This window comes from Trachurus japonicus, chromosome 14 (genome assembly GCF_045865225.1).
Source record: "Trachurus japonicus isolate A0001 chromosome 14, Traja_1.0".
Classification (NCBI taxonomy): domain Eukaryota; kingdom Metazoa; phylum Chordata; class Actinopteri; order Carangiformes; family Carangidae; genus Trachurus; species Trachurus japonicus.
The window spans coordinates 14,343,576-14,368,843 of NC_140920.1; the positions used below are offsets into that span (position 1 = coordinate 14,343,576).

The window sequence follows — 25,268 nt, forward strand, 5'->3', positions numbered from 1 at the left end:
AGGGAATGTCAACACTCCAGTTTATTAATTTCTGTCTACCTCAACAAAGTCGTATCCGCACAGAAACCGTTGTCTGCCAGTCTTTTCCAATCAGTCTTTACTTGCTCACTGCTCAGTGTGCCGACACATGACTACATCTCATCTCAGTGCACAAAATCTTAAAACAGTACTCAAGCTCATTCATTTGAAAATGTGAAGTGGCCATTATGCTAATTCATTTACGTTGCCTAAAATATATCTTGTGAATTATTTCAAGTTATTGTTTCAAGTATGCACCTCAGTTTTGCATTGCGTGCGGCTTTGTTTAGGCACAGTCACAATAAAGTCCAAATCTGCTGATAGATATCCTAATATCATATCTTTATCAAATAGCATTGACTTAAGTTTTATAGGTTTTGTTTGCCTCAACAGGAAATTATAAAATTGAGCCTTATTATGTCTTCGGCCAAATGAGGAGCAGTAGCTCATAAAGAATAAAATAAAAACTTGTACATCTTATGAGGACATTATATGGGCTTTTTTCATCTAACTATGTTTTATTCCTCCTGTTATCATTGTTATAATTAACAACCTACACTGTTTTGGGACCCATAGTTTGCCTTTTTAAATCACTAATTTTTGCCTTGTTTATTGTATAACCTTTATTGTTGTGTACTATTCAAAAAATATATATCAGCCTCCTCATCTAATGTGCCATTTTAACGCTGCATTCCTTGTGCAGGTTTCTCCCCCCGCTGTGTAGTAGTTCAGAGCTGTGAGTCAGATTCCTGTAATTTAATTTGAGTACTGTAGATACTATATTGAGATGACACTCAAATATTTGTATAATGTCAATCCTGATGTTAATAAGACAGATTGTATTAAAGGTCTCAATGAACTTTGTCCTGGATTTTATTTTACAACTATAAATTATCATAATCTTACAAACAATTCAAAAGTAGCAGTTTATTGTAGGTTAATTTAACAGTAATGAAGCATCATGATATACATACAAATATATAACAATCTTGTCAAATAGAGAAAGCTACAATTTCTAATATAAAGCAGGTAGACCTGAAGGTCCACCCTCATCCTTCCAGCAGAGAGCGCCGGTCAGCCGACGGGAACTCACAGCCCCTGGAAGCAGAAACGCCACAAAGCAGAGTTGAAACTCTCAGACTTAAAGGTCATCAACACAATTGTGCAATCTCTGAACATCATTACTGAAACTCACTTTTCGCCATCTTCATGAGCTTACCCCTTTGTCTGTGCAGGTTCCACACAGACAGCCAAAGAGCCCGTTGACCATCTGAAAGCCGCAGAGAATCAGCTCCAGGGTGCCAGTGGCCAAGAGAGTAGCAAACAACCCGATGTGGAACGGCACGATATCCTTTGGCTCTGTGCAGATTCTCCACAATGTGTCATCGTTCAGGTAACCCCTATCGTTGTAACGATAAAGTAAAGGTCAATGAATGATAAAGCTCTTCAGGGAGGTTTCACAGTATCATCAGAAGGTTGTACGTCTCTCTGTGTCACCTGTCTTTGAAGGGCGTTTCCCAAACCAGAGCGACTTTGCAGAGGGGCCCGTTCTTCAGAGCGACCGCCGCCACACTGACACTGTACAAGGCCCCGGCCACTCCCACTGCTGCAAATGCAATTGATAAGAACATCTACAGGGAGGGCAAAGGAGGGGAAAGGGGGGGTTATAAACAAAGGTCAGATAAATTTTTGTACTCTTGATAAATGAGTTATTTAGTTATCTATAAGTTGTGGGAAGATCAGGCTCCTGGTTGTTCACTGACATTGCTTTTATCATTGTGTTTACTCCAGTAATCTTCTGTTTGCTGAAGCTGAACCCCACAGACATAAACATTTTCACATCTGTTTCACATCTGATGTTTTTAGGATTTGTATAGTGTGATATCTTTTAGTGCGGTGCAGCGGGTTAGTGATGCAGCGTCATTCAAAGGATTCATCTCCTTTTATGTAGTTTGGCATAAACTCTGTGGCTTTACTTTAACTGATGGCAACTGGAGTGTGTTTCCATCACATTATGTATCTACACAATCAAGTCTTTGCGTCAACTATCTTCTGTTTCCATTGCTTATGTCGTATTAACCAGTTTCCTGAGAATGTTTTCCCACATACAACATGGCTCGTAATTCATATAGTGAAGCACTCCAATTACTGAGCACCCTTAAACATATCATTTGTAGCTCTTGTGTAACTCACCCCACAGCGATTCCCACAGCACCCTTGTTTCCCAGTCAGGTGGATGTAAAGTGCTGGGAGTAAAACCTGTAGCAGGACACAGAGAGTGACAGTGGTTACTACTCAAACTGAGCATTGTCGCTAAATCTTGGTAACACGAGGACTGTGGAGTAAGTTAGAGAGACATTGCAGAAGTTGTCTTTGATTTGGTGAGATTAAGATGTGTTTGATGATCTGATGCAGCACAAAATAGATCTTAAAGCACAAACGTAGGACTCAGTATACCATATAAAGCCATTATTTTTCAGTGTTAGATTTGCCAGGGTCGCACCCGTCAATACGAGGCAGGAGAAAAGACAACTCACCAGTACTCCCCCTCCAACCACACCCCCCATGTATTTCACCTCCTCGGTGATATTTCCATCATTTGTGTACTTGGTTTCTGCGTTAGGAAAGAACAACACAATGTTGCAGATGATGGATATGACCGCCAACGGGTAAAGAGTAACGGCGATACAACGGGCGCATTTTCCAGTGCACATGTTGTCAGAGAGAAATCCAACCGACTGCTGTCAAACTCTTCGCTCTGTGACTTTAAATTTTCAAATCCTTCCTGTTCTCAGAGAGGAGCGATAACTCCTGAAAAGGAACCAAAGAGGTAAAGAGGGAACTGTGTTTGGACCGCAAGCTGAGACTAAATACTGTGAGTGATGTCAGGGTGTGGGAGGTGTAATGAAAGGTTGATAACCAGGACAAACAGAGCCTGGGATAGGCTGCAGGACTATGTGACTCGTTCCTCTGTGTCCCCCAGAGACAGCACCTCCTTTGTTACACTTATTAGGCATCATTTGTGGACATGGAGTTTTTATTTTTTTATTTTGCTTACCGATGTAAATGCATTCAGGGCATCTGTGGCAGAAATGTTGATGGTTGCACCACTGTTGAGTTTAATGATCAGATCATCAAAATGCACGTTTCAGTTAAATCTCACTGTCTTTAATGTGGCTATGATATATAAAATTACACTTAATGGTCATTAAGAAAAAAAGATTCAGAATGAGAGACATGTTTTATCTCCACCTATTGCTCACAGTATACAGATGTGTTGACATTGTGACTCCAGGACCACAGCACGGTTGGACTTCAGACCTGTGACCGCTGCTAGATGGAGCAACAACAATGTGTCATTGACATCTACACATTTGTGGTAGTTAAACACTGACCAGTCACTTGGCCACATTTTTATTATAATAATAATGATAATAATAATATGATATAATAATCTTTATTTATAGAACCCTTTTTCTAACCACAAGTTACAAAGTGCTTTACACAGAGCAGCAAATTAAGACAAGTAGCTCACTGAAACAGAGATTAGATTGTAGTAAGCCTCTATCTGCAGTCATTTCCACGCTGAATCAGTAAATTCAGTGGAATTTGAAATTGTGAAAGAAAAAGAAAAAAAGTGTGTGTGGGGGGGGATAAGAGGCCATGCCCTCCAAAACATGTGACGTTTCCTAGCAACGCCCTGGGCGAGGCAGGGTGAGCTCGACAGTGATGATGGTTGTAAATATGAAAAGCATGTCAACGCCTTGGAGTTGTCTCCCTTCCACGCAGTGAGGAGAGATAATTTTTAAACTGTTAATTATTACAATATACAACCACCAGGATAGTGCAGAGTTGTCTCATGTGGTCATTCGTTGAAAACACTGTGATAACACCAGATATTAAGAAAATAAAGGAGCTAGTCCTAAATAATATTAGGCTACACTAATGGACTATTTCCTTTACTCTCTCTCATCCCCTGAACTATACCTACAGTATGGACAGTTTTTTTTTAATTTTTTTTTTTATGTAAGTTATTTATTTAGTTGTGACACAGTCAGTATTTCTCTTTTCTTTTCTTAATTACCTCTCATTTAAGGTCTACTCTTAGGTCTCTTAGGTCTATATATATATATATATACAAACATACAAACAAACAAAACAAGTTGAAATTTAGTAGACCAGTAGTAGACCTAAGAGACATGAAGCCTGACATACTTTTCCCCCTCCAGCAGCACACTACACTATGTGGTTAGCTGGCGGCTATAACTTATAGGCTGTGTGTCACAGTCTCATGCACACACATGTAGCCTACAGGATGTTCACTATCAGGTCATCTAACCATAAACCTAATAATGTACACGGATACCACTGCAAAACCCACTAACTGGGCCACCACTTGTACACCAGCACTCCCACTTTACAGCAAAAATACAATTAGCAATAATTCTCATGTTACAGTGCAATCTGCCGGATTTTTGCCGTGCCCGTCTCTAGCAGTCGAATCCCATCGCTCCCCCCTCTTCACGTTTCTGCAGGACACCCAGTCACTTTCTTCACGTGGATCTCAGTTCTCAGTTGGACACATCCCATGTCAACAACTCAGAGAGATTATTGTTGTCAGAGCTTTAAGGCATCAAAAAAGCCATCAATAACGTTTATAAATCTGGAAATTGAAAATGGAAATCCATTGAACTGTGGGTAATAAAACAAAGAAATAGATGATAATTTTTACGTTTCAGTTATGATTTCCGTTGCAGCTGCCTGTTGCCCTGACCCTGAAGGGCAACATGCCAGTTTCATTTGAGGCCATAAGGAAAAGTCATGATGTAGCCTAACGTATATTGTAATCCTCTCATACAGTAAGCTGCCATTGATGTCTAAAATACTTTAATTCCTACCTGTAGACAAGGAGCCAGGTACATGACAGTGAGTTTATACAAAAATAAAACATTTATATCAACAATGCTGATACAGTAGAATGAAAAACAGAACTTTGTCCTGTATTTAGAAATCCACCCAGGGGTATCCAGGGATATATTATTCTGACTAATAATGCAAATATTGATATAAATGATAAAACAGCACAGTGATAGACCAACATATCAGATCAGCAACTTATATTTCAAAGCAGTTTATTTCAAAATTGACAGAACAGTTAGCATGAACTGGTTTTGTTACTTCTTCTTACACTGCTGCTTTTCTCACCACAATAAAATTGCGTAATCTGTTATCACAAACTGTTATCAGAGACAACAACATCATCAGAGCAATAATGGAATACAGATGAGGGAACATATTGTCATGGTCTCAGCCTCCTCCCTGGTAGTACCAGTCGCCACCTTGGGTGTGGCGTGAGTGCAAATAATTAAATGAGGCCTCGTGAGCAGGAAACTATGCTTCCTGTCAATTAAAATGGGAACACTGAAAGACAGAATAAAACAAAGGAGGGTGGAAAAGCCAAATGTGACGTCTTTGTCTTGTACTTCTCAGTTGGAGGCTCCACACAGGCAGCCGAAGAGGCCGTTGATCATCTGCGAGGCGCAGAGCAGCGCCTGCAGACAGCTGGCCACGGTCAGAGTGAAGAACAGGCCGATGTTGAACGGTACCACGTTCTTGGGCTCGGAACATTTCTTCCAGTTGCTCTTGTCAGTGATGTAGTCGAACTGACTACATGAAAGAAGAGGCTCGTATACGTAAATGAGTAAAAATCCACCTAAGAATAGTTGTAAAAATAATGATCTGATACCTGTCTTTGAAAGGTGTTGTCCACACCCCATTGACTTTGCACAGGGGCCCATCACTCAGAGCGAGTATTGCCACACAGAAGCTGTACAGGGCCCCAACCACACCTAGTGCAGCGAACACAATCGATAACAACATCTGCAGAAAGTTAAAGCAGAACAACGGTCAGAAACATTTGAATGCAGTTTTAGATACTGAGTGTGAACAATGAATTAATGAGTTTTTACCCCTTGTTTTCAGACAAAAAACAGAGTTGTTAGCAGGTAACAACTCTGTTTTTTGTCTAAACACAAGGAAAGAAAGAATAACTTATATCTACAAGAATACAAAGTGAACATAAACAATCTGAATGAATTAATGAATTTGTAGCGATGCTCCATATTTCACCTGTCAACTACTTAGATTAGTTATTGATTGAATTAATTATTAACATACTTAAGGGAACTGATATCTTTCATCACCTTCATCACCTTCCTCTTTTGTTCTGTTACACTGTGCTGTGTGGACTTAAGGATGATCTCATTTTACTTCAATTACAAAGCAGTGATAGTTTCTAGGAAGGATTTTGTACTTCAGTACTATAATGGGCTTTACAATATGTACATTATGTACATGATATGCACATTTACTATATCATAATTACATGAAAACCATTTCAAAAATAATTATCCATTAAGTTATTAATGATATCTCTTTTTTTATGTAAGTTATTTATTTAGTTGTGACACAGTCAGTATTTCTCTTTTCTTTTCTTAATTACCTCTCATTTAAAGAGAGTATTAGAGTAAACTGTGTGCATACTCAGTGATATCAGACAGTGTGATTACGACTGACAATTTTTTTTAAAAGCTGATGGAAAAACGTATCTAAATTTGATGCTATTAAAGATATTTTCAGGTGATAACATATCAGTATAGTTCTGTGAGTTCAAAAGACCTTTCATGCAGTCTGTTGCATGGATCGTGATCTTAACTTGAAAAAGGAGAAACACACATCTCAGTGGTTTTGCATTTTCTTATCTATCACTAGAGGACCTGAATGTTGTGAAACGACAACCTTATTCATCAGCATGTCCTTTTTTTGGTAGTTCTCAGTTTTGTGACACTTCATGCTTGACCTTAAAAACAATAGTTTGATAAAGTTATGCCAACATTATTATTTTTTACTGAGCCCCTGAAATGTCTACTGACCCCGAAGCGATTCCCACAGCAGCCCTGCTCTCCGGTCAAGTGGATGTAAAGAGCTGGGATCAACATCTGTAATGACAGGAAGTTAAGACACAGCATCAGTATAAAATAGGTTCAGTGTACTGCCCTACACTACGCAGAGTTCCGAACTGAGAAAAATGACTTTAAAGTTATCCTGTTGTCCAGCCTAAGTAGTTGTAGGTAGATTATTGGACATGAGGCAGTTTTGTTACTTTGTATTAGCTTATTCTTTGTATATATTAATTCTCACATTTGATTTGATGTTTTACCCCTATTTTGCAGATACTGTATTCTTGCTTTGTATTAGGCTACTTGCCAAAAATGTGGCACCATACCAAGCAAAAAGGCAGTAACTGCAGATTCTTCAAAAACTATTCTGTCACAACTTGTGCTCTAGGTGTGTTAGATACACTGTATTTGGACTAATTGGAACCATTTGTTTCCCTGAACATGGATATACCAAACCCAAAGTCATCTGACCATTTTAGGCCAATATTTTCCACCCGGAAGCTTCTGGTGCTGAAATTGCTGCTTAAAGTGTCTCACATTCCTAAGCTGTATCAAGGCCCAAATTAGGACAATTTATTTTGAATAGTGCCACATTCTTATGTGTGAATATTAGATTAATGTGTATCTGGGTGTGTTTATCTAATGTATCGCCTATATCTACAACAAATCACATTAACTTTAAAGCACTGTCAACTTCACTTTGAAGCAATATAGGCAAGTTAGGCTAACTCCAATTCAACAGGGCAGAACTAAATCATTTTGATTGAGTAATGATAATGAGGAAATATTGGAAATCATAAATATATTTTTATATTCAGAAGAGGAAACTCGGGTATGGGAAACATGGAAACAGTAACTTCACTCTGCGGCAACACGGTTGTTTTTAGGTTAAGTAAAACAAAGCAAAAGTACAGTAACTGACAGAGTAACGGTAGTTACTGTCTTCTTGCTTTGTTTCACTAGGGCTTTTTGCAGTTACTGTAAAAATGACTACCATTTTTCTCCAAAACGACACACATTTGAGATAAGATATTTTGTCACAAAACAAAATGATAATAACTCATTTTCGACCAAAAATGCAGTTACTGCCTTTTTGCTTTGTAGGGCAGTGTAGTTCATGGGTTTTTGAGTGATGAAAATTAATTACTAATGCATTTCTCTTTTTTTCTGGATGGATGAAGAGAATCACAGATTTTTTTAATGCTGAAGCGCAAAATTAGGATTCAGAGCAAAGCAATAAAAGACAAACAACAATGAATCTGAGGTTGCACATTACATTTCAGAAACAAGTTTGTTGCTTCCACTAAAAAAGAGAAAAGACAACTCACCACTAAACCCCCTCCGAGGATCCCCCCCATGTATTTCACCTCTTCAGTGATGCGTCCCTCCCTTGCGTACTCGGCGTCCCAGCCAGGGAAGAACAAGATGACGTTACAGATGATTGACAGGAACACCAACGGGTACAGAGCACCAGCGATGCAACGGGCGCATTTTGCAGTACACATGTTGTCAGGGGGAGAAAAGAGGCCGACTGCTGTAAAAACCACTCGCCAGAGATGCTTTTACTCCAATCCTTCCTGTTTTCAGTGAAGAGAAATTCACAAGAAAGGGAAATGTTTTTGCAGCAGCTTAATGATGCTGAACTGGTTTGTTTATCTCTAACTAAGAGATAAACAAACCTCGTGGGACTATTTAGGTGACTTTTTGTGTTAATTATACTGGGTGGAGTAGATTTAATCCAACTGGCTCTATACGCTGACACGAGAACAACAATACTTTAACAATACTTTTAATTGGTTTAACTCTGACTTATTCAATTTTTAATGCATGTTTTGAATTTTGCATTATGCCGGAAGATCAAGGTTTGAATTATAAACATGTCCTTACAATTACCAAACTAGAGATGCAAGCGTATGAAAATATGGAAATGAATTATCATTTAAATGAAATGTGATGATAGAAGATGTCTCACAAAAGATTCACACCACAAATAATTACCAAACCTGTGATGAATGAACTCATCACTCTGGATGGGAAGTGTAGCCTATATGAGCCTCAGGTCTCTCCACAGATGTTGTGTAATCTGGGGTTTTGAGTGGGACCACGTACAACAGACAGAGACCCCACCCCACCCCCGCCAAATTCACCTTTCCCTCAGTTCTGCAGTCTCCCTGTGTCTGTCCCTGAGTTGACCTCCCACAGCCTGATGTGCAACCAACACACTTCACCATAGCGATGGTGTTAACCAGGAGTTGACTGTGCGTTGCCACAGTTGTATCTCACACATCTACTCTGCACTGCTTGGAATTTGTGTTTTGGTTTTTGTCCTGACATGTTTGAACTGTGAGACCTACATACACTGGACTTTCTAGGCCAGAGGTCTCCAACAGGGGGTCCGTGACCCCTAGGGGGTCCGCGGAGGTGCTGCAGGGGGGTCATGGAATTTTTGGTTGATTAGACAATGTTTTATATCTTGTAGTTTCCACATTTATGTTTCAAATAAAAACGTCATTTTGAATAGCTTGTCTGCATGATTACCATGCAGTTGACAGACATTGGTATCAGTGAACAAGGTCTGTTTATAAATGGCAGAGGGACGGCCCCCTACTCACTGTACATTGTACACGTTAAGAAAAAACATGAATATTGTGTTGTTTCAAAAGCTTAGTATTGAAAGCACAATATCAAGCTATGTTTATATGGCACTGGGCCTAGTACATTTTTTAATATAGTAGGGGGTCCCTCCTCCATGTCTCTGTCGGTTTGGGGGTCCCTGGCCTGAAAAACGTTGAAGACCCCTGTTCTAGGCAATGCCCAATCAGCTAGGGGTCCGAATACAATTTTTTTAACCTTTAATATTTGATTAAGTTTCAAAACACATGTTTTTACTTTGTCAATATGGTTTTAACTGTTCTAAAGTAGACTACTATGTATTTTTTATTGACTGATGTAATTTGGTTAATTTCTAACAAGGTGATGTAACTTTACTGTGAAATGAATGTGTTGCACAAAAAAAGGAGGAGCCCCAACACCATGAGCTCCAGTGTTGGGGTTTGGGTCAGAAACATCACTTTGGGATTGGTTAATGTAGCTGAGGACCTCCCGATCACGGACGCCACAGGACGACCCCCGGACAGAGGTGGAGATAGGAGCAGAGCGGCCTAGCGGGCTGATGAACCGTCCTCCTCGGCCTCTGCTGTAGTAAATATTGGGGAACCTTTGGACCACTCCCCCCGCTGGATCCCTCCTGGCTGCAGCTGACTATGGCCACGTCTCCGGTCAGAGACTTCCTGGTGTCATTAATGCCAGAAAAATGCTACGAGGAGATTTTCGTCAACTTTCACATGCACGGTGAGACTTGATGTGAGGCAGAAAAAAGAAAAAAGCGGGTGCGAAAAATCTTTGCAGATCTGCGTTGACACGGAGGAAGAGGAGGTGGAGGATATTTCACCTCTTCCGCTTACGCAACATTACAAATTGAATTTTAACCTAAAACTTTTAAAATTATTCAGTGCACGTAGGTAATTACACTTTATATAGGCCACTCTGTTACAAAATCACGTTTATGCACTCAATTGGTCTCTGTGTAATCTAGCAAAAGACGTTGACCCACAGCCTACTACTGCAGATGTTGAACATCTGCTGTGGTCTGATTGAGTTAACTTTTTTTCTCTTTGTTTTCTTTATCCAACAGTACCATGCATAAAGTTTATACTGAACAAGGTCGCCGGACTCTGGATCTTACTGGACTCATTCCTGGGTAAGATTTCCCCCTCAGCCAAAACCTGCCTGATTAGATCACATGACAGCAGCAGCACATTAACATCTAACTGATAAATAACAGCCCCCCTGACATTAAGCAAAACTTTTCTAAAGATCACGAGATCTTTATCATTTCACTAACAATACAGTGGTTCTTTAATCTCTATTGATTGGATTTTCTGGATCAAATTAAGATTTAAATTCCCACAAGAACCTCAAATGCTCTAGCTGTAGTGGATAACCATGACGACTGAACCACAATATTAAAATCTGTCCATACAGAGGCACACAGATGTGTGACATGTTAATGGGAAATGCAAAGGAATTTGATCTGGTCACTATAAAGATATTTCTGCATATTGTGTGTTTGTCAGAGTTGTGAATAAAAAGCCAAAGCTGGCTTTAGTATTTCTGACTGACATCATAACAACTTGTTTCTGCATGTGAATAGCTATGATGTGTTATTCATTGTTTCCATATTGATGACTGATTCGTCCCTCCACCCTCACCTGAGTGTCTGTGTTCTCCCTGCAGCACAGTTACCTCAGCTGCTGAAGATACTGTGGAGGGGAAGTGCCGAGGGTCTGAGTCTGCCTGCTTTCCTGCTGCAACTTTATGCTTTCTCATGTCCTGCTGTGTTCGCCGTGGTCAACCACTTCCCGCTCTTGTACGTATTTGATAAGCAGCTGTTAAACAAGTCATTTGCAGTCTCATACACTCATCTGTTAATTTGTTACTGCAGATACACTTCAATAAAACCAGGTTAGCAGCTCCTTGGGTGCTTCAGTCCATGTTGGTGCACTAGTCACTGTCAGTGGTTATAATAATTATCATGTTGCAAGCTTTGCGGTGACTGAGCCGTTTGGTTCTGGTACTGGTGCTACTATTATCTTGCCAGTTAGCCCATCTCTAATGTCTCTGATCAACAAGGTTTTTTTTTGTCTTCAGGGCAGAGGCTGATAGATTTTTTTCTGTTACACATTCTCCATTCATGTGAAGCTGGAAACTACAGCTTAATTGTTAATGGCATGTTTGCTCATCTGTTATGGCTGTGTGGCCGATGTGTCATACTGTAGGTTCCGGAAGTGAACAATTTGCACAAGTGCCAGGGAAAAAGATTCATCTTAGGGGTTAGGACAATGGACAAGTTAATGAATACAGTATACACTGCCCAGATATCAGAGTAGTTTTCTGTCCTGCAGCTGACACTTTGTATCTGGAATCATCCCTGTTCACATTTGTGTTTTTTTCCATGAATTTCTCCACAGTGCCTGGGCTGATAGGCTCTTCACGTTGGCCCAGACCGTTGCCATTGTTTTCCTCATCCTGTATCATCATACTGGTGCTCGCACAGGTTGGTTCACATATCTGCAACTCCAATCCAAATAATAGTGTCATTCTTTCTCTTATGTATATATTTTTACAGCTGTTAACAAGTTGCATGATGACCAAAACCAACAGTACAGTACCTTAGCCCTGACACAAAAACTAGGCTTTGAAACATGAATTAAATGTTATTCTGCACCTTTTGCAAACATGCAAAAGAGTTTTGATGAGCAATGAGATTGTTTCTACTGTTTGCATTGTTAACAGTGAAACAGTTTAGACTGATTAAGACGGTTTCTGCTCCATCTGTTGGTGTGAGCCTACAGCCTGAGGTGAACACAGAGTTTAGCAGCACAGTAACAAAGTTCAAATGATCGACTGACTTTGCAGGTTTCAGCATTTGAATAAGGTTTTGGCTGATGTGGAGAGTTTTGCACAGTTGATTTAGAGTGATGAGAAATGAATGAACGCTTTTTAGAAGTGTAGTACAGTAACAGTGCAGTAGGCTAACAGCAGACACGTTTGATTAGTTTGAAAACATGGGCTTAAAAGATGTTAAAGATACAGACAGAGATCCAGCCATCCCTGATCTCACCTACATCTATCCAAAACAAAACTTAAAACAAACTTACATAAATGACCAAATCTGATCGGAAACAGAATTGTTTAAAGTCAAGACGACTAAGAAAACCTGTGATACAAATTCAGTACTTCAGACAGCAGGATGGTGAATGAGGGCCTGACTCAAATCATTTTCATTCATTTTGGTGCATTTAGTATTTAGTATTTTTCATTTCTCAGTCAGTCAGTCACTTAGACATTTGTTATTTTTAAATGCACTCTATGAAAAGTTATATAAATAGACTTGATTATCCCTGGCCAACTGGAAAAAAAATGCTTTCCTTGATGTTTTATGTTTAGTGTGGATTCAGATAACAGGTTCAGATAACCACTGCTTTTTGGCAACACATACAATGTACCACTTACGAGCGAGCACGAGGCATATCAGCCTTGTTTTCATCAAACTGCTCTGGTACGTGTTTTCTCTGTGCAAAGACCTTTTGGTGCACAGCGGCGCTGTAATTTAATTTAGGAAGCACTGAAATAGGTTATGATGAATTCCATCTGGACAAAACTACTGCATGCTTAAAGCAGTTTTCTGCTCAGAGCACAGATTACACACATTAATGATGCAATTAATGTGAATCAAACATTAACAAAGCCAAAAAAGCATATTAGAAATGATTAACAATCTTTATTTTCAGTGTTAAATTTAGTAATTTGAGTAAAAGGTCAGAATACCCTGAAGGGGGCATGTACATTCTAAGAAAATCCAGGATGTGGACGATTCAGAGGTGTGAAACGATTGCGCTGTTGTGTTGAGAAAGGTTCATCAGCTCAGAGCAGAGTCTTTTCCTGCTGTGTGCCTGGTTTGTGTTTTCATGCAGCGCCACCTTGTGGTAACAAGACGTAAACGATTCTCAGTGAACTTCAGTTGGAGGAGCAGTTACTGTACTCACAGCTTTTTTCCATTCCAGTCCATTTATTTATCACCATGACACATATTTCAGTGTTTCTCAAGTTTCTGCTGTTGTATATCAATCCCACATCATCTTGTCTTGTGTTTATTGGCAGGAGTGTTGTTCCTCCTGGCCTACAGCGGAGCCATGTTCCTGCTGGGCTCCTACGCAGCTGCAGCCGTTGCCTCACTGATGCAAGACTCCAGTCTGGCTGCTTTGATTGCAAGCAAGGTAGAAACGCACAACTCATCTATCTTATCTGTTCTGTGATGAGTGAGAACTTGAGACTTGATATGTGTGATTTTGTTTTGTCCAGGTTCTCCAGGCTGCAGCCAACTACAGCAACGGTCGCACGGGGCAGCTGTCCACTCTGTCCGTGTTGCTGGCGTGGGCTGGATCTCTGAGTGTCGTCTTTGTCTCTCTGCAGGTATGCAGTCAGGAATGAATGACACACCAACATAAACACCACTCTAATGTGTTAGCGTCTGTTATCGCCTTTACTGACCTACATTGTGCCAAACTTTCTTCGCAGGATACAGGAAGCTCACCGGCTGCTCTCATGCACATCCTGTCAGCCTGTCTCAGCTGTGTCCTCGTGGCCCAGGTCCTCTGCTACAGGAGCAGCAGCGCTAAACAGAAGGAAGAGTAGAAGTGACAGTGACCACTGAACAGTCCCATCATGTGTAAGAAAGATGTTTTGTTTCAGAAATGGTTTTGTGATTCTGTGCCAGATGTGCCTGTTGGGACATCAATAAGTACAACGCTGGAGTAGCAGTAAATGTTTACAATGACTTTGTGTAGTTATATTCTTGTGTACTACACTCAAGTTATACTTTAAATCAAGTTAGGGGCTGTGTGGCTGTAAAGGAGAACTCCCAGTGTCGTGTATTCTTTCTTTTTTATCATTGCAAGTAGAGTGCATTTAAAAAAAATGCTGATGTAAGATTTTATTTTCACCCTTAGGGGTAACGGTAGGTGACATAAAACATTCAGTTCTTGGGTCTATTCTAGGTTTCCTGGTGGCCTCCAGCAGTCTGAGTCATTTCTAATCCACATACAGGCTTTATACATGGGGGCAGTCATGCAGCAAACTTCACCTGGTTGTTCTAGTCTGCTAAACTTCTGTGGAAGTGACAGGTTTTTATTTTGGAACCAAGCCCTTCAATGAGTTACTCCTTATGGGAAATTATGCCTAACTATTGAACATCAATGTTCCAACTAAGCAATAACTCATAATAACACCCTACATTGGCATTTACACACAGCACAGTGCAGCTTTGTGCTGTGTGTTGCCAACCTGTCCTGAATTTCCACTAAGGGTTAAATAAACATGTTTACAGATGAGTGCTCTGCTTAGATTTTTCAACTTTCAAGACACTTTAAGAAAAAGCGTCATGAAAGAGTTGTATAATACCTCCATCATGTCATAGCTGGTGATTAAAATAATATATTTTACCTGTAGGACTTTAAATATGCTGTGACTTTTGGATGTTTCTACATTTCTTCTTTCTCTCTCATGAATCATGAATGAATCTTATGAATGAAGCCCCTGCACTGGCCTCTGAGCCTCAAGTATTTTCAGCCTGTGTGAACAAAATGTCCTGTGTTGCTCAGTAACATGTGGAGCAGCTCCTCCCAGACCCACTGAGAGCTTCACATGTGTAACAACCACCCATTAACTTTGTTTTGGCATAGCAATACGTGTTTTATATCCATATATCAAGGCTGAATTTTCTAACGTGAATACCTATTTACCTGTACTGTGGTGAACTAAAGTGTTTCTGTGGATTATGTTTCTGAACCCTCTGTAATAAAATAAAGCTTTGCCACAGAAGACAGGTGTCTGTAAGTCAAAGCATGACCTTCAGTTACCTTTAGGGCAGGAAAAGGTTCGTTATCTGTGTGTACATAAAATTTACTTACTAGAGTTCCCTCTGGCAGTCATGTGACACCTCAGGTTATTACGGTATGTCATGTTTGCAATGTCACACAGTTGACTTTCTGAATGACTCTGTTTACTAGAATGAAAACAAAATACTAATTATTGCAACCGCAAGTCTGGCACAGTTAGGTGAACACGGTCCAGTCATGAGATATGCAAAGACATTCATCTCAGCAGTCCAAAAAGACATTTTTTCATATTGATATTTATTTTTGGCTCATGCAAAAATAAATATTTTGTGATTTGATCAATTTAATTTTGATGATTTGCTAATGTTCGCATACATGTATGTGGAAAACCTTTACCTGCTGAACATGCACTTGTTATCCTGCTGGTCAACTTTAGTGTTTATTAGTTTATCAGTGCAGTAACCAACAGGTTCATAGAGCTACCAGTGCTATTTAGCTAATCCATTTTTACTCTCAAAAGTAATTAGTCCCTCTCCAGTAAGTACAGTTGTGTTCAAAATAATAGCAGTCCGACATAAAATACATAAATCACTGATTTTGTTAGAATATCAACTCTTTTTTTTCAACTTTTTCTGGAAGGTTTAGTAAAGGTATAGAAAACCAACAGACCCAACAGGCATGACGTGCATGCTGCTGATTCTGTGAAACTGAATCATTTACTGAAAGGGGCGTGTTCAAAAAAATAGCAGTGCCAGGTTCAATTATTGAGGTCATTGATTATGTGAAAAAAAAAAAGGTGTTAAACAGGTGGCCCTTATTCAAGGATCAAGGCAACTGATGCTGCATATGCTGGCTGTGCATTTGTCCTTGAAAAACAGAGTAAAATGAGTTGTTAAAGACACTGTTCAGAAGAAGAGCATTCTTTGATTAAGAAATTAATAAAAGAGGGGAAAACCTATAAAGAAGTGCAGAAAATGATAGGCTGTTGAGCTAAAATGATATCAAACGCTTTAAAATGGCAGCCAAAACCAGAAAGGCGAGGAAGAAAAAGAAAAACGACTATTCGAATGGATCGGAGAATAACCAAAATGGCAAAGGCTCAGCCAATGATCAGCTCCAGGAGGATCAAAGAAGATCAAAGATTGCCTGTGAGTACTGTAACAATCAGACAACGTCTATGTGAAGCCAAGCTACCACCAAGAAGCCCCCGCAAAGTCCCATTGTTAAAAAAAATACATGTAATGAAGCGGTTACAATCTGCCAAATAACACATTGACTGGCCTAAAAAGAAATGGCGTAATATTTTGTGGACTGATGAGAGTAAGATTGTTCTTTTTGGGTCTAAGGGCCACAGACAGTTTGTCAGACGTCCTGCAAACACTGAATTCAAGCCACAGTACACATTACACCACCATGCTTCACCATAAGCATGGTGGCGCAAGCATCATGATATGGGGATGTTTCTCGTACTATGGTGTTGGTCCTATTTATCGCATACCAGGGATCATGGATCAGTTTGAGTACATCAGAGTACTGGAAGTAGTCATGTTGCCGTATACTGAAGAGGAAATGACCCCAAACACACCAGCAAGCGTGTAAAGAAAGATGTCAACACTGCTATTTTTTTGAACATTATATTTCTTGACTTTCTGTAAAATATTATCAAATTAAATTACTTTTTCCAATTTTCTTGGTTTGAAATAGAATGTGCAGTGTCCCCAATGCAGTTGTGTTCCTGAAAATACAATTTATTTGAAAAATTTTGAGGTTTACTCACCTTTTTAAACACACTGCTATTATTATGAACATACCGTAACTATATATGCAAAACACAATCTGTCAATCACTGTGTCAAACAGAGAGTGCTGCACTTTCTGTTCCTTAAATCCACCATTGGGGAAATTCATCAGTTGCTTCATTTTGAGTTATCTAATTCCTGGAAAGCGGAGGAACTTGAAGCCCCCCATTACTTAGCACTATTAACTAGCATTAATATAGTACAAGGCACAAGTGGTAACGACCTATAGTAATACATTTTAATAATAATCAAATTTATTTATAACGCGCTTTTACAAGTGCTCAAAGACGCTTACATAAAAACACAGTTTGATATAACATGATTAGCAGCATTTTCTGATACATAATCCAGCCCATGTAGAACAAGGCAAAAACCACAACGTCTGCCACCTCACTGTCAGATCATTTATTTGCTCCTCATGTCCATTACACAGAAATATTGGCTACCTGAAATACATTGTTGTTACACATTCATTACCAAACTGCTGCGTGTAACATTCACTGACCCGGTTCAACGCTAAGGATAAACGGTTTCATCATACAGTACATAAGTCATCAGAGTTTACACTGGAACCATTTGCAACAGAGCCACCATCATCATCATCATCATCATCATCACTCGCTCCCTATACATTTTGACCTTTTCCACTTCTCAAGACCTTAAATGATAAAAACTAACCAGTAACCGTTCAGTTTGTAATCTTTCTGGACCACTGTTAACAGGTTTCCTTTGCATTCACAGAACAAACTACCATTAAAAAAATCTGCATAATAACTGTTGTTGTTGCCCTGAAATGAATCTGACTGAGAAATTTTCCTGATCAGTAATTGGCTAGAATGGTTAGTTTCTGCTTGGAATAAAACAAAAATAAAAAATAGAGGTTTTTCTTTGAAGGAATCATCAGCCAGTTTAGTTTTTGTCTGATTTTTGGTCTCTGAACTGCCAAATATTACCCAGTTGGCCTGATGTGAACTAAACAAATGGCACACAATTTTAGGCACAAAGTTTGTTTGACAGGAATCATTTCTGTTCTCAAAACTGCCTGCACTAATTATAGTCTAATAATGTGGTTTAGGAGAAACTACATCATCTACCTTGTTATTGTTCTGTCAATTTATAAAATCTACAATACAGTTGATACTTCATTAATGATATTTTCCATTTTGGTTAAATTTACAGCTGCAGGATGAATCCAGACATTAAAAAAAAAACTCCAGAATGAACAATATACAATGTTTTACAGTGTTGTTACATTGAGAAGACAAAGTTACTTGAGAAGTATAAAAATGGCAACCGCCTGCTAACGAAACATTCTTCATGCAAGATGCTCATAGCTTCAACTTCATGGTATAAAATTCACTTCAATAACATTAGTCTCCCCTCTTGTGTTATGGAGTTCAGGTTGAAAGCTGCGTCTTCTAGCTACAGTGCATTTATTATTATTATATTATGACAAACACATTGTGTCGTCATATCAATATATGTCATGTTTGTCACTGCTGCAATCACTAATATTATAACATATTATAAAATTCTTGACACTTTGCAGAGTATCGTTCACTTCATGAACAAAGTATCAGTCGCGCTAACTCCCTATAGAGAAAGTAATGTTAACAGCAGTGACCACACCCGGTGATGTGTGAAGTGCGCAGAAAAGTCAGTTCAGTAACTGGTGCAGCAGCTCCAACCGTCTGGTGCTTCTGGCGTAAACCTGGAGGTTGTGTATTCACTATATGTACATGATGTTAATGATCATTTATCTAAACTAAATACTCTTGTAGAAACCACCACCAAAGTGTTGATAGATTGTTAACAAAACACTGTCTTGAATAAAGGGAACTTCAAGACCTCAAAGGCCATACAAACACAAAGACATGTGATAAATAATGTTTCTTAATTCTAATTAACAAACCTTTGTAAGGTAGCTACATTTTAATGACTTATACTAGAACTGTTGTCATAAACAGTAATGCCATAGTAGTATCCCCAGAATTCTGTAGACTCTAAAATGTACTTACTGTAGACAAATCTACCAATTTGAACAATTTTCAAACTACTGAACACCGTGAAGGTCAAATATGGCGTGTTTGAAAAATATTAAATTAAATATTTGAGCAGTAACAGACATAGGCTGTGTCCATAATCACTCACTACTCCCTGTCAAGTCCACTATAGAGTGAGTTTGCTGTTTGATAAAGTGAAAATGATCTAAGTTCTGATATAGTGTATAGTGGGCTCACCATGTCCCACACAAGGCATCATGAAGAGTAGTGGGCAACCGAGTAGTACATACCAGCATGCATTGTGCTCACACTGAAAGACCACTTGGCTCACTATAGTATATTCCTCTGCACTTAATAAGTTAATGAGTGATTATAGACACACCCTTTGACTTCAGGACTTCATGTTGTACAAAATTTACAAAACGGCAGGTTCAGGATCTGTAGGAACATTACTGTCCCCACTAGAGCTTTAAATAAAGTTATAAGGGTTTAAAATCAGGTTTTAAAAGGTTTTTCACTGCCCTTCAAACACTTATGTTGAAGGTAAAGATGCTTATGGTAAAATCCTCCCTCAGTACACTCAGAATCACCTCAAGGCTGATGCAGGTTTTTTTTTTTTTATTGGTGCTGCTTCCCAATGCAAAATACATGTGTTTCCCTATTGGTTTAGACTGTTGCCTATGTAAGCTTAGCATGAAACAGCTGCCAACTGCCAATTAGCACCAGACAGTGTAAAAGTAAGAGTTTGTTTGCCAAAGGCTGTGGCTGTTGGCACAATTCATTCATGTGATCCGTTCTCCAGAAAGTAGTCAGCTGTTCCCCGAGCAGATCGTTTTTATCTCTTTTGGAATGATGAAACTGAAGAGTTAAAGACCTGTGATGTCTGCTGTATTTACCCCACTGGACATACAGATTACTGTACATGGGGTCTAATGTGTAAGAAGTTATCACCAACTCTATCCCAGTTCAGAGCTCTTGACGTGCAGCTTTGACTTTTCCACCCTCCTCCCCGATGCATTTTAACTGTACTAATCTGTTTTCTTATTGGAGTGTAAAATGTTACCTTTGCCCTCTCTCTGTCTTGTTAAGAAAGGAGAGCATCCTCTGGTTTTTCTTCTACCTCATAATAGTAAACTCGGAGCTTAATGAGTTACCCATTTCCATGCCTCCTTGTCCCCGGTGTTATCTGTACTGCTGGTATAGTTTGCGCAGTTCGTCCCAGAAGAACAGTGACAGAATTGTGTGTGGACCGAGCCGGAAATAGGATGCTCCCAAGCCTTTGTAGAGTCCTGTCAGTCCTTCCCTCCTCAGCGTCTTGGAAAAGCAGTCAGTGAATCCTTTATAAAGCTGCCCCTTTAAGATGAGAAGATGACAGTCAGCCCAATGTCCCAGCAGGATGTGATGAGTGTATGAGCCTCCCTTTGTGATCAAATACTATAATCCTTATAATCCTTAAACCACTACTCCACCAATTTAGCACTGCATGTGTATTAATCTGCCAGACTCACAGAGGACTGTTAAAACTGTTAAAATGACCATATATCAAAATCAGTGCAGCAGAAGCAGAGACGTTGTCATAAGACCAGGAGTGAGCTGCTAGTCTCAAAGCTACAACCTCAGCACCTTAAAAATGAAGCCAAGACAGAGAGGTAACAAACTGCAGTTCCTCAACAAGACGGGTCCTCTCAAGACTGAACAAACCAAAACAATGAGTGAATCCTCACAGAATCTCATGTTCAAAATGGCTTCACAGCAGAGGTAGCCATTTACAACCTGATGCATAAAAAAGGCCTTGGCTTGTATAGTAGAGTTTCTCTAACTTGGCAACTGTACAGAGGTGAATTTTTCAGACGTACCTGTCTAACTGTTATGTCCTATGATTAAGGGGGTGGCACTTTTGAGTGAAAGGTAACAAATTGGCTATACACTGACATTTCAGCTCCTCTTTACCAATTTTTCCAGCTTTCTCAGTCCCAATGCCGATACCAATATTAGCATATTGGCCAGTACCGATACCAATCCGATACCACTGTTGAATTAATAAACTGTACACCTTGCCATGTGGAAGACAGTGAAGGCATCAGGCTGGACTTTAACATTACTTTTCTAACTTTGTAAAATGCTGTTGCTCTGTGTTGTGAGTAGATCGGCGTCATGGATCAGCTGCGCTATCCGATACCCGATCTAGCTACATAGTCAACATCTGGGTCGATATCCAATCTTAATATCGGATCGATGCATCCCTAGTCGTCACAGAGGCTACACCCATCTTTATACTGCATACAGTCCATAGTTGTTGTAAATGATCTTGTACAGTTAAAGCTGCCCCTAAAAGTTGCAATAAAACATACCACATAGAGGCACTAACAAAAGTTCATTGGATGTCTATTGCTTAAAGGGATAGTTCAACATTTTGGCAAATTGGCCCATTGCCATAATCCCTATAGTCATAGCAGTAGGTTCGTTACCTTTAATTGTCAGTGCAAGCTATTTTAAGAACGGCAGAGCAGAGCCGCAAGCTGCTCAGAGCTACACTATGGAGGCTAATGGGATTTCTTGGTTTCCTTCATCAAATACACAATCCAGCAACTTGTCCACCAGAGCGTTTTGGAGTTGTTGGATTGTGTATTTGATGAGTTTGATGAGGGAAACCAAGAATTCCCATGAGCCTCCGTAGCGTAGCTCTGAGCAGCTCGTGGCTGCGCTGGGCCATTCTAAAAATAGCTTACACCGATAAGTAGCGAAAAGTAACGAACCTACTCCAAAGACTATAGGGATTATGGCAATGGGCCAATTTGCCAAAATGTTGAACTATCCCTTTAAAAAAGTCTGCATTTTATGAAAATTATAATTTATATTGAGTGAGGGACAGGCAATATAAGATGTATCTTCTCCCTGCTCCCTTCCAACCAATGTAAGAAATGTTGTGATGATATTGTCAAATTGTGAAATTGCCTTGGTTGGAATAAATAAAAAGAAAGAAAGAAAGAAAGAAAGAAAGAAAGAAAGAAAGAAAGAAAGAAAGAAAGAAAGAAAGAAAGAAAGAAAGAAAGAAAGAAAATCATAACTTCTGTGTCCTCACCTTGCCCAGATGGTCCACAGGCTGATTATAGAGCCGGGTGCTCACCACGTCAAAAGGTGTCATAGCCAACACCACCACCACACTGCTGATCATGCCGGCAGTCAGGGCCACCAACCAGCTGTCCTTAGGGAAAACCTTGGGAGGAATGAAATTACAACATTATGAAGCAACAACCTCAAACAAGGAGGAAGCAGAGGAAGTGTTCAGTAGCAGAATGACACAAGTGAGAAATAACAGGACATAGAACAACACTCCAGTGCAGTGATGCTGCGTCATCAAGGTACCACCATGTGAGCAGCCACGGCTAATTTTAACGGGTCATGATCTCCCACATTCAGTCGGATGGAAGAATGGCTCTATTTTTAGTCCACACACACACACGCTTGCGTGCACACACACTCGAGTAGCTACAGTCTAGAGCTTTTATTACACAAGAGAATAGAAAACTTTGGTTTGAACAGAAGAGACTGAATGGACAACATAGCAACAGGTTTAGCGACATGTCAACAGACCCCACTTATCGCCCTCACTCAAGAATCCACCAACCTGTTAAAATAGCTCTAAGGAAGTCTGAGGGATAAAGCAAGTAACACAACTGTGGCCATGGTGGTTCAGATTCTGTTCTGCAAACACACACACACACTTCCTACCCAAGTGGGTCTGGTATTTAGTTAGTATAAAGGAGCGTATTTTAAGTAGGACTTGATCAGCAGCCACCAGTTCCCAGTGAACTCCCTGGCGCACTAGTTGTGTAAGCCTCATGTTTTCAGGCGGGTGGGGGTGGGAGCCATGGGGCAGTGGGGGGGCAAAAAAAGGTGTCCAATTTCTATTCCAGAAAGAGTGCAGTGCCGAGCACTTTGTCAGAGCCACAATGGCTGCTTTTGTAATCTGTACACAGCCACTGACTACATCTCTTCTCAAGCCGACTATTGATTACTCTATGATCAGTGAATCTATGTTTATTCATTATCACTTGACTGGTGAACAGAGAGAGTAAAGGCCAATATCAGGACAAAAGATTACGATTCAGATGTGATGTGATATCTTCAAACTGCTGGTTTTATCTGACTAACAACAAAGTATATTACAGTAGGCTACATTTGATATTATGTATTAATCCTTGATATAGCTGTAACGATTATTATAGTCAAAACAAATGTGTTAAGAGTTGGCTTGACTATAATAAGAATCACCACAGCAGCTGTATCTAAGATAAGCAGTCAGTAAAATTAACATCTTCCCAAGACAGTTGTTTATTCTTGAGCAGTGAACTCATACCACAGACGTGCAGCTTTAACATAATCAACATTCCTGCAGTCAGCCTGGTCTCCGTCACCACAACTGACTCTTTAGCTGACTTCTACACTGAGATCAAACCTCAGAAGAGAGTGGTTTTCTAACCTGTAGGTCGAGCACAAGCTCCTTGGAGGAGGAGAAGGTGGAGAGCTGAGCGGCTGACCCCACGCTGACCCTGGGTACAGCAGCACTGGAGCCCCTCCACAGTCCCAGAATGCCATGCTGCCTGTAGATGGCTGCCAGAGCGTGGACCATCCCCTGGGAGGAAGAGGACGGACACATGAGGACACAAAGGGATGAAGCCTGGCTTGGCTGTCACTCATGTCAAACACCTCCATGTTGGGTGGTGATGATGATGTTACAGTACCTGGTGTTTATACTGATGTCCAACTGCAATAGAGGAGGTGGACTGACTCTGCAGATGAGTCTTGACCTGTCAAGTAGGAGACACACACTGTGTTCACATGTTTCCACTTCTCACCTTGAAGTGTCACACCAATTATAACGATGCAAAACAATGACGTCAGGCCTCAGATTGACACAGATACTGACCAAGTACACAGGACTGCCCATCACGGCCCCCACGACTCCAGCCACAGCCCCGGCTAACGTGGTTTTCAACGCGCTGACCCTTCCCTCGGTGTGGATGTACCCGGAGGACTCGATGATGGCGTACGAGCCGAGTCTGACTCCATTCATAAAAAACTGATACACCAGTCCGGGCGCCAGTCCTTTCTGTAAGCCGGCCAGCCCGTCCACTTTCCCGATGGTGTAAAAAGCGTGGAACACGTTTCGGTAGTAGACCCGGTAGGTGCCCCGGCTCTGCAGCTCTCCCTGCAGCTGCATCCGCGTTTTGACGACCTCCAGCGGGTTGGTGAAGAGACACGCTCCGCACGCAGCGGCTCCGCTCAGCACGAAATCCATCGCGACCGTCCGGCGGCAGGACAGATGTGTTCAGGCCGATGTGTCCTTCATGTCGGCGGCTTTCAGCTCTGCAGCGATTCCTCCCCCCACTTACTGTACAGTAGGCTACACCACACAACACACACCCACACGAGCACACACACACACAGCCCGCTTCTTCCGTGCGCAGACATGAGAGTACTTCACGACCCCCTCGTAAACTCGTAATTCCGGATGTCGTTTGATACCTTTAAATCGGTGCTGCTAAATTTACAATAATCAACAATAAGGTCTAATTATGACTTTAATTAACTAATATATCGTTATTACTTTATATTAGTGGGGTCATTAGTCCATTTACCTGATTTTATCGCCTCTAAATATGATGTTGAATCAAAATCAAAACTGAAAGTAGGCTGCAGGCTTCAGTTCATTTTGTTACAGGACAAAATGAGTGAGAAAAATGACAGATCAATTTCTGTCCCAGTTTCTGTTCCATCCTCGTGTTTGTTTTCACTGAAAGGCCGTCCGGTCCGGGTCTTGTACCCCTCTGGGGGCCTCTATGCGCATTGCTGGGGGCCTGGTGGGGCATCGTGTCGCCTCCCTGACGACTGTGTTGTGCAGTAGATCTTCTCATACATGACATATTTGTCTGTTCGTCTATTGTTGTTCTGTTGTTAGTACATGTTTTCTGTATTACCTCAGGCAGTTTTGTGTTGTTGCTGTTGACAGCTGTCGTGCCAGAAGCTG

General features: G+C 40.4%; 4 protein-coding genes across 5 annotated transcripts; 1 reads left to right on the plus strand and 3 right to left on the minus strand.

Annotated features, from left to right (window-relative positions):
- Positions 1–930: 930 nt before the first annotated feature.
- Positions 931–2,881, minus strand: LOC146974455 (transmembrane 4 L6 family member 4-like). 2 transcript variants are annotated; one of them, XM_085797822.1, is made up of 5 exons: positions 2,556–2,881; positions 2,212–2,277; positions 1,516–1,649; positions 1,238–1,418; positions 931–1,116 (listed from the first exon to the last, which is right to left on the minus strand). In XM_085797822.1, the coding sequence occupies exons 1-5, from the start codon at positions 2,730–2,732 to the stop codon at positions 1,108–1,110; spliced, it is 567 nt and encodes a 188-aa protein (XP_085653948.1). In that variant the 5' UTR covers positions 2,733–2,881; the 3' UTR covers positions 931–1,107. The 2 variants fall into 2 exon arrangements, with proteins under 2 accessions (XP_085653948.1, XP_085653947.1); XM_085797821.1 differs by having other exon boundaries at positions 1,238–1,424.
- A 2,309-nt stretch (positions 2,882–5,190) lies between these two features.
- Positions 5,191–8,558, minus strand: LOC146974456 (transmembrane 4 L6 family member 4-like). Its single transcript, XM_085796815.1, has 4 exons — positions 8,306–8,558; positions 6,951–7,016; positions 5,765–5,898; positions 5,191–5,685 (listed from the first exon to the last, which is right to left on the minus strand). The coding sequence occupies exons 1-4, from the start codon at positions 8,480–8,482 to the stop codon at positions 5,505–5,507; spliced, it is 558 nt and encodes a 185-aa protein (XP_085652941.1). The 5' UTR covers positions 8,483–8,558; the 3' UTR covers positions 5,191–5,504.
- A 1,432-nt stretch (positions 8,559–9,990) lies between these two features.
- Positions 9,991–15,681, plus strand: LOC146974457 (mannose-P-dolichol utilization defect 1 protein-like). The gene is made up of 7 exons (XM_085796816.1): positions 9,991–10,328; positions 10,672–10,737; positions 11,274–11,406; positions 12,008–12,093; positions 13,701–13,816; positions 13,902–14,012; positions 14,118–15,681. Exons 1-7 carry the CDS (start codon positions 10,241–10,243, stop codon positions 14,232–14,234), a joined length of 717 nt encoding a protein of 238 aa, XP_085652942.1. The 5' UTR covers positions 9,991–10,240; the 3' UTR covers positions 14,235–15,681.
- A 3,549-nt stretch (positions 15,682–19,230) lies between these two features.
- slc25a35 (solute carrier family 25 member 35) lies at positions 19,231–24,672 on the minus strand. The gene is made up of 5 exons (XM_085797823.1): positions 24,168–24,672; positions 23,983–24,048; positions 23,721–23,873; positions 22,320–22,454; positions 19,231–20,590 (listed from the first exon to the last, which is right to left on the minus strand). Exons 1-5 carry the CDS (start codon positions 24,537–24,539, stop codon positions 20,420–20,422), a joined length of 897 nt encoding a protein of 298 aa, XP_085653949.1. The 5' UTR covers positions 24,540–24,672; the 3' UTR covers positions 19,231–20,419.
- Positions 24,673–25,268: the final 596 nt, after the last annotated feature.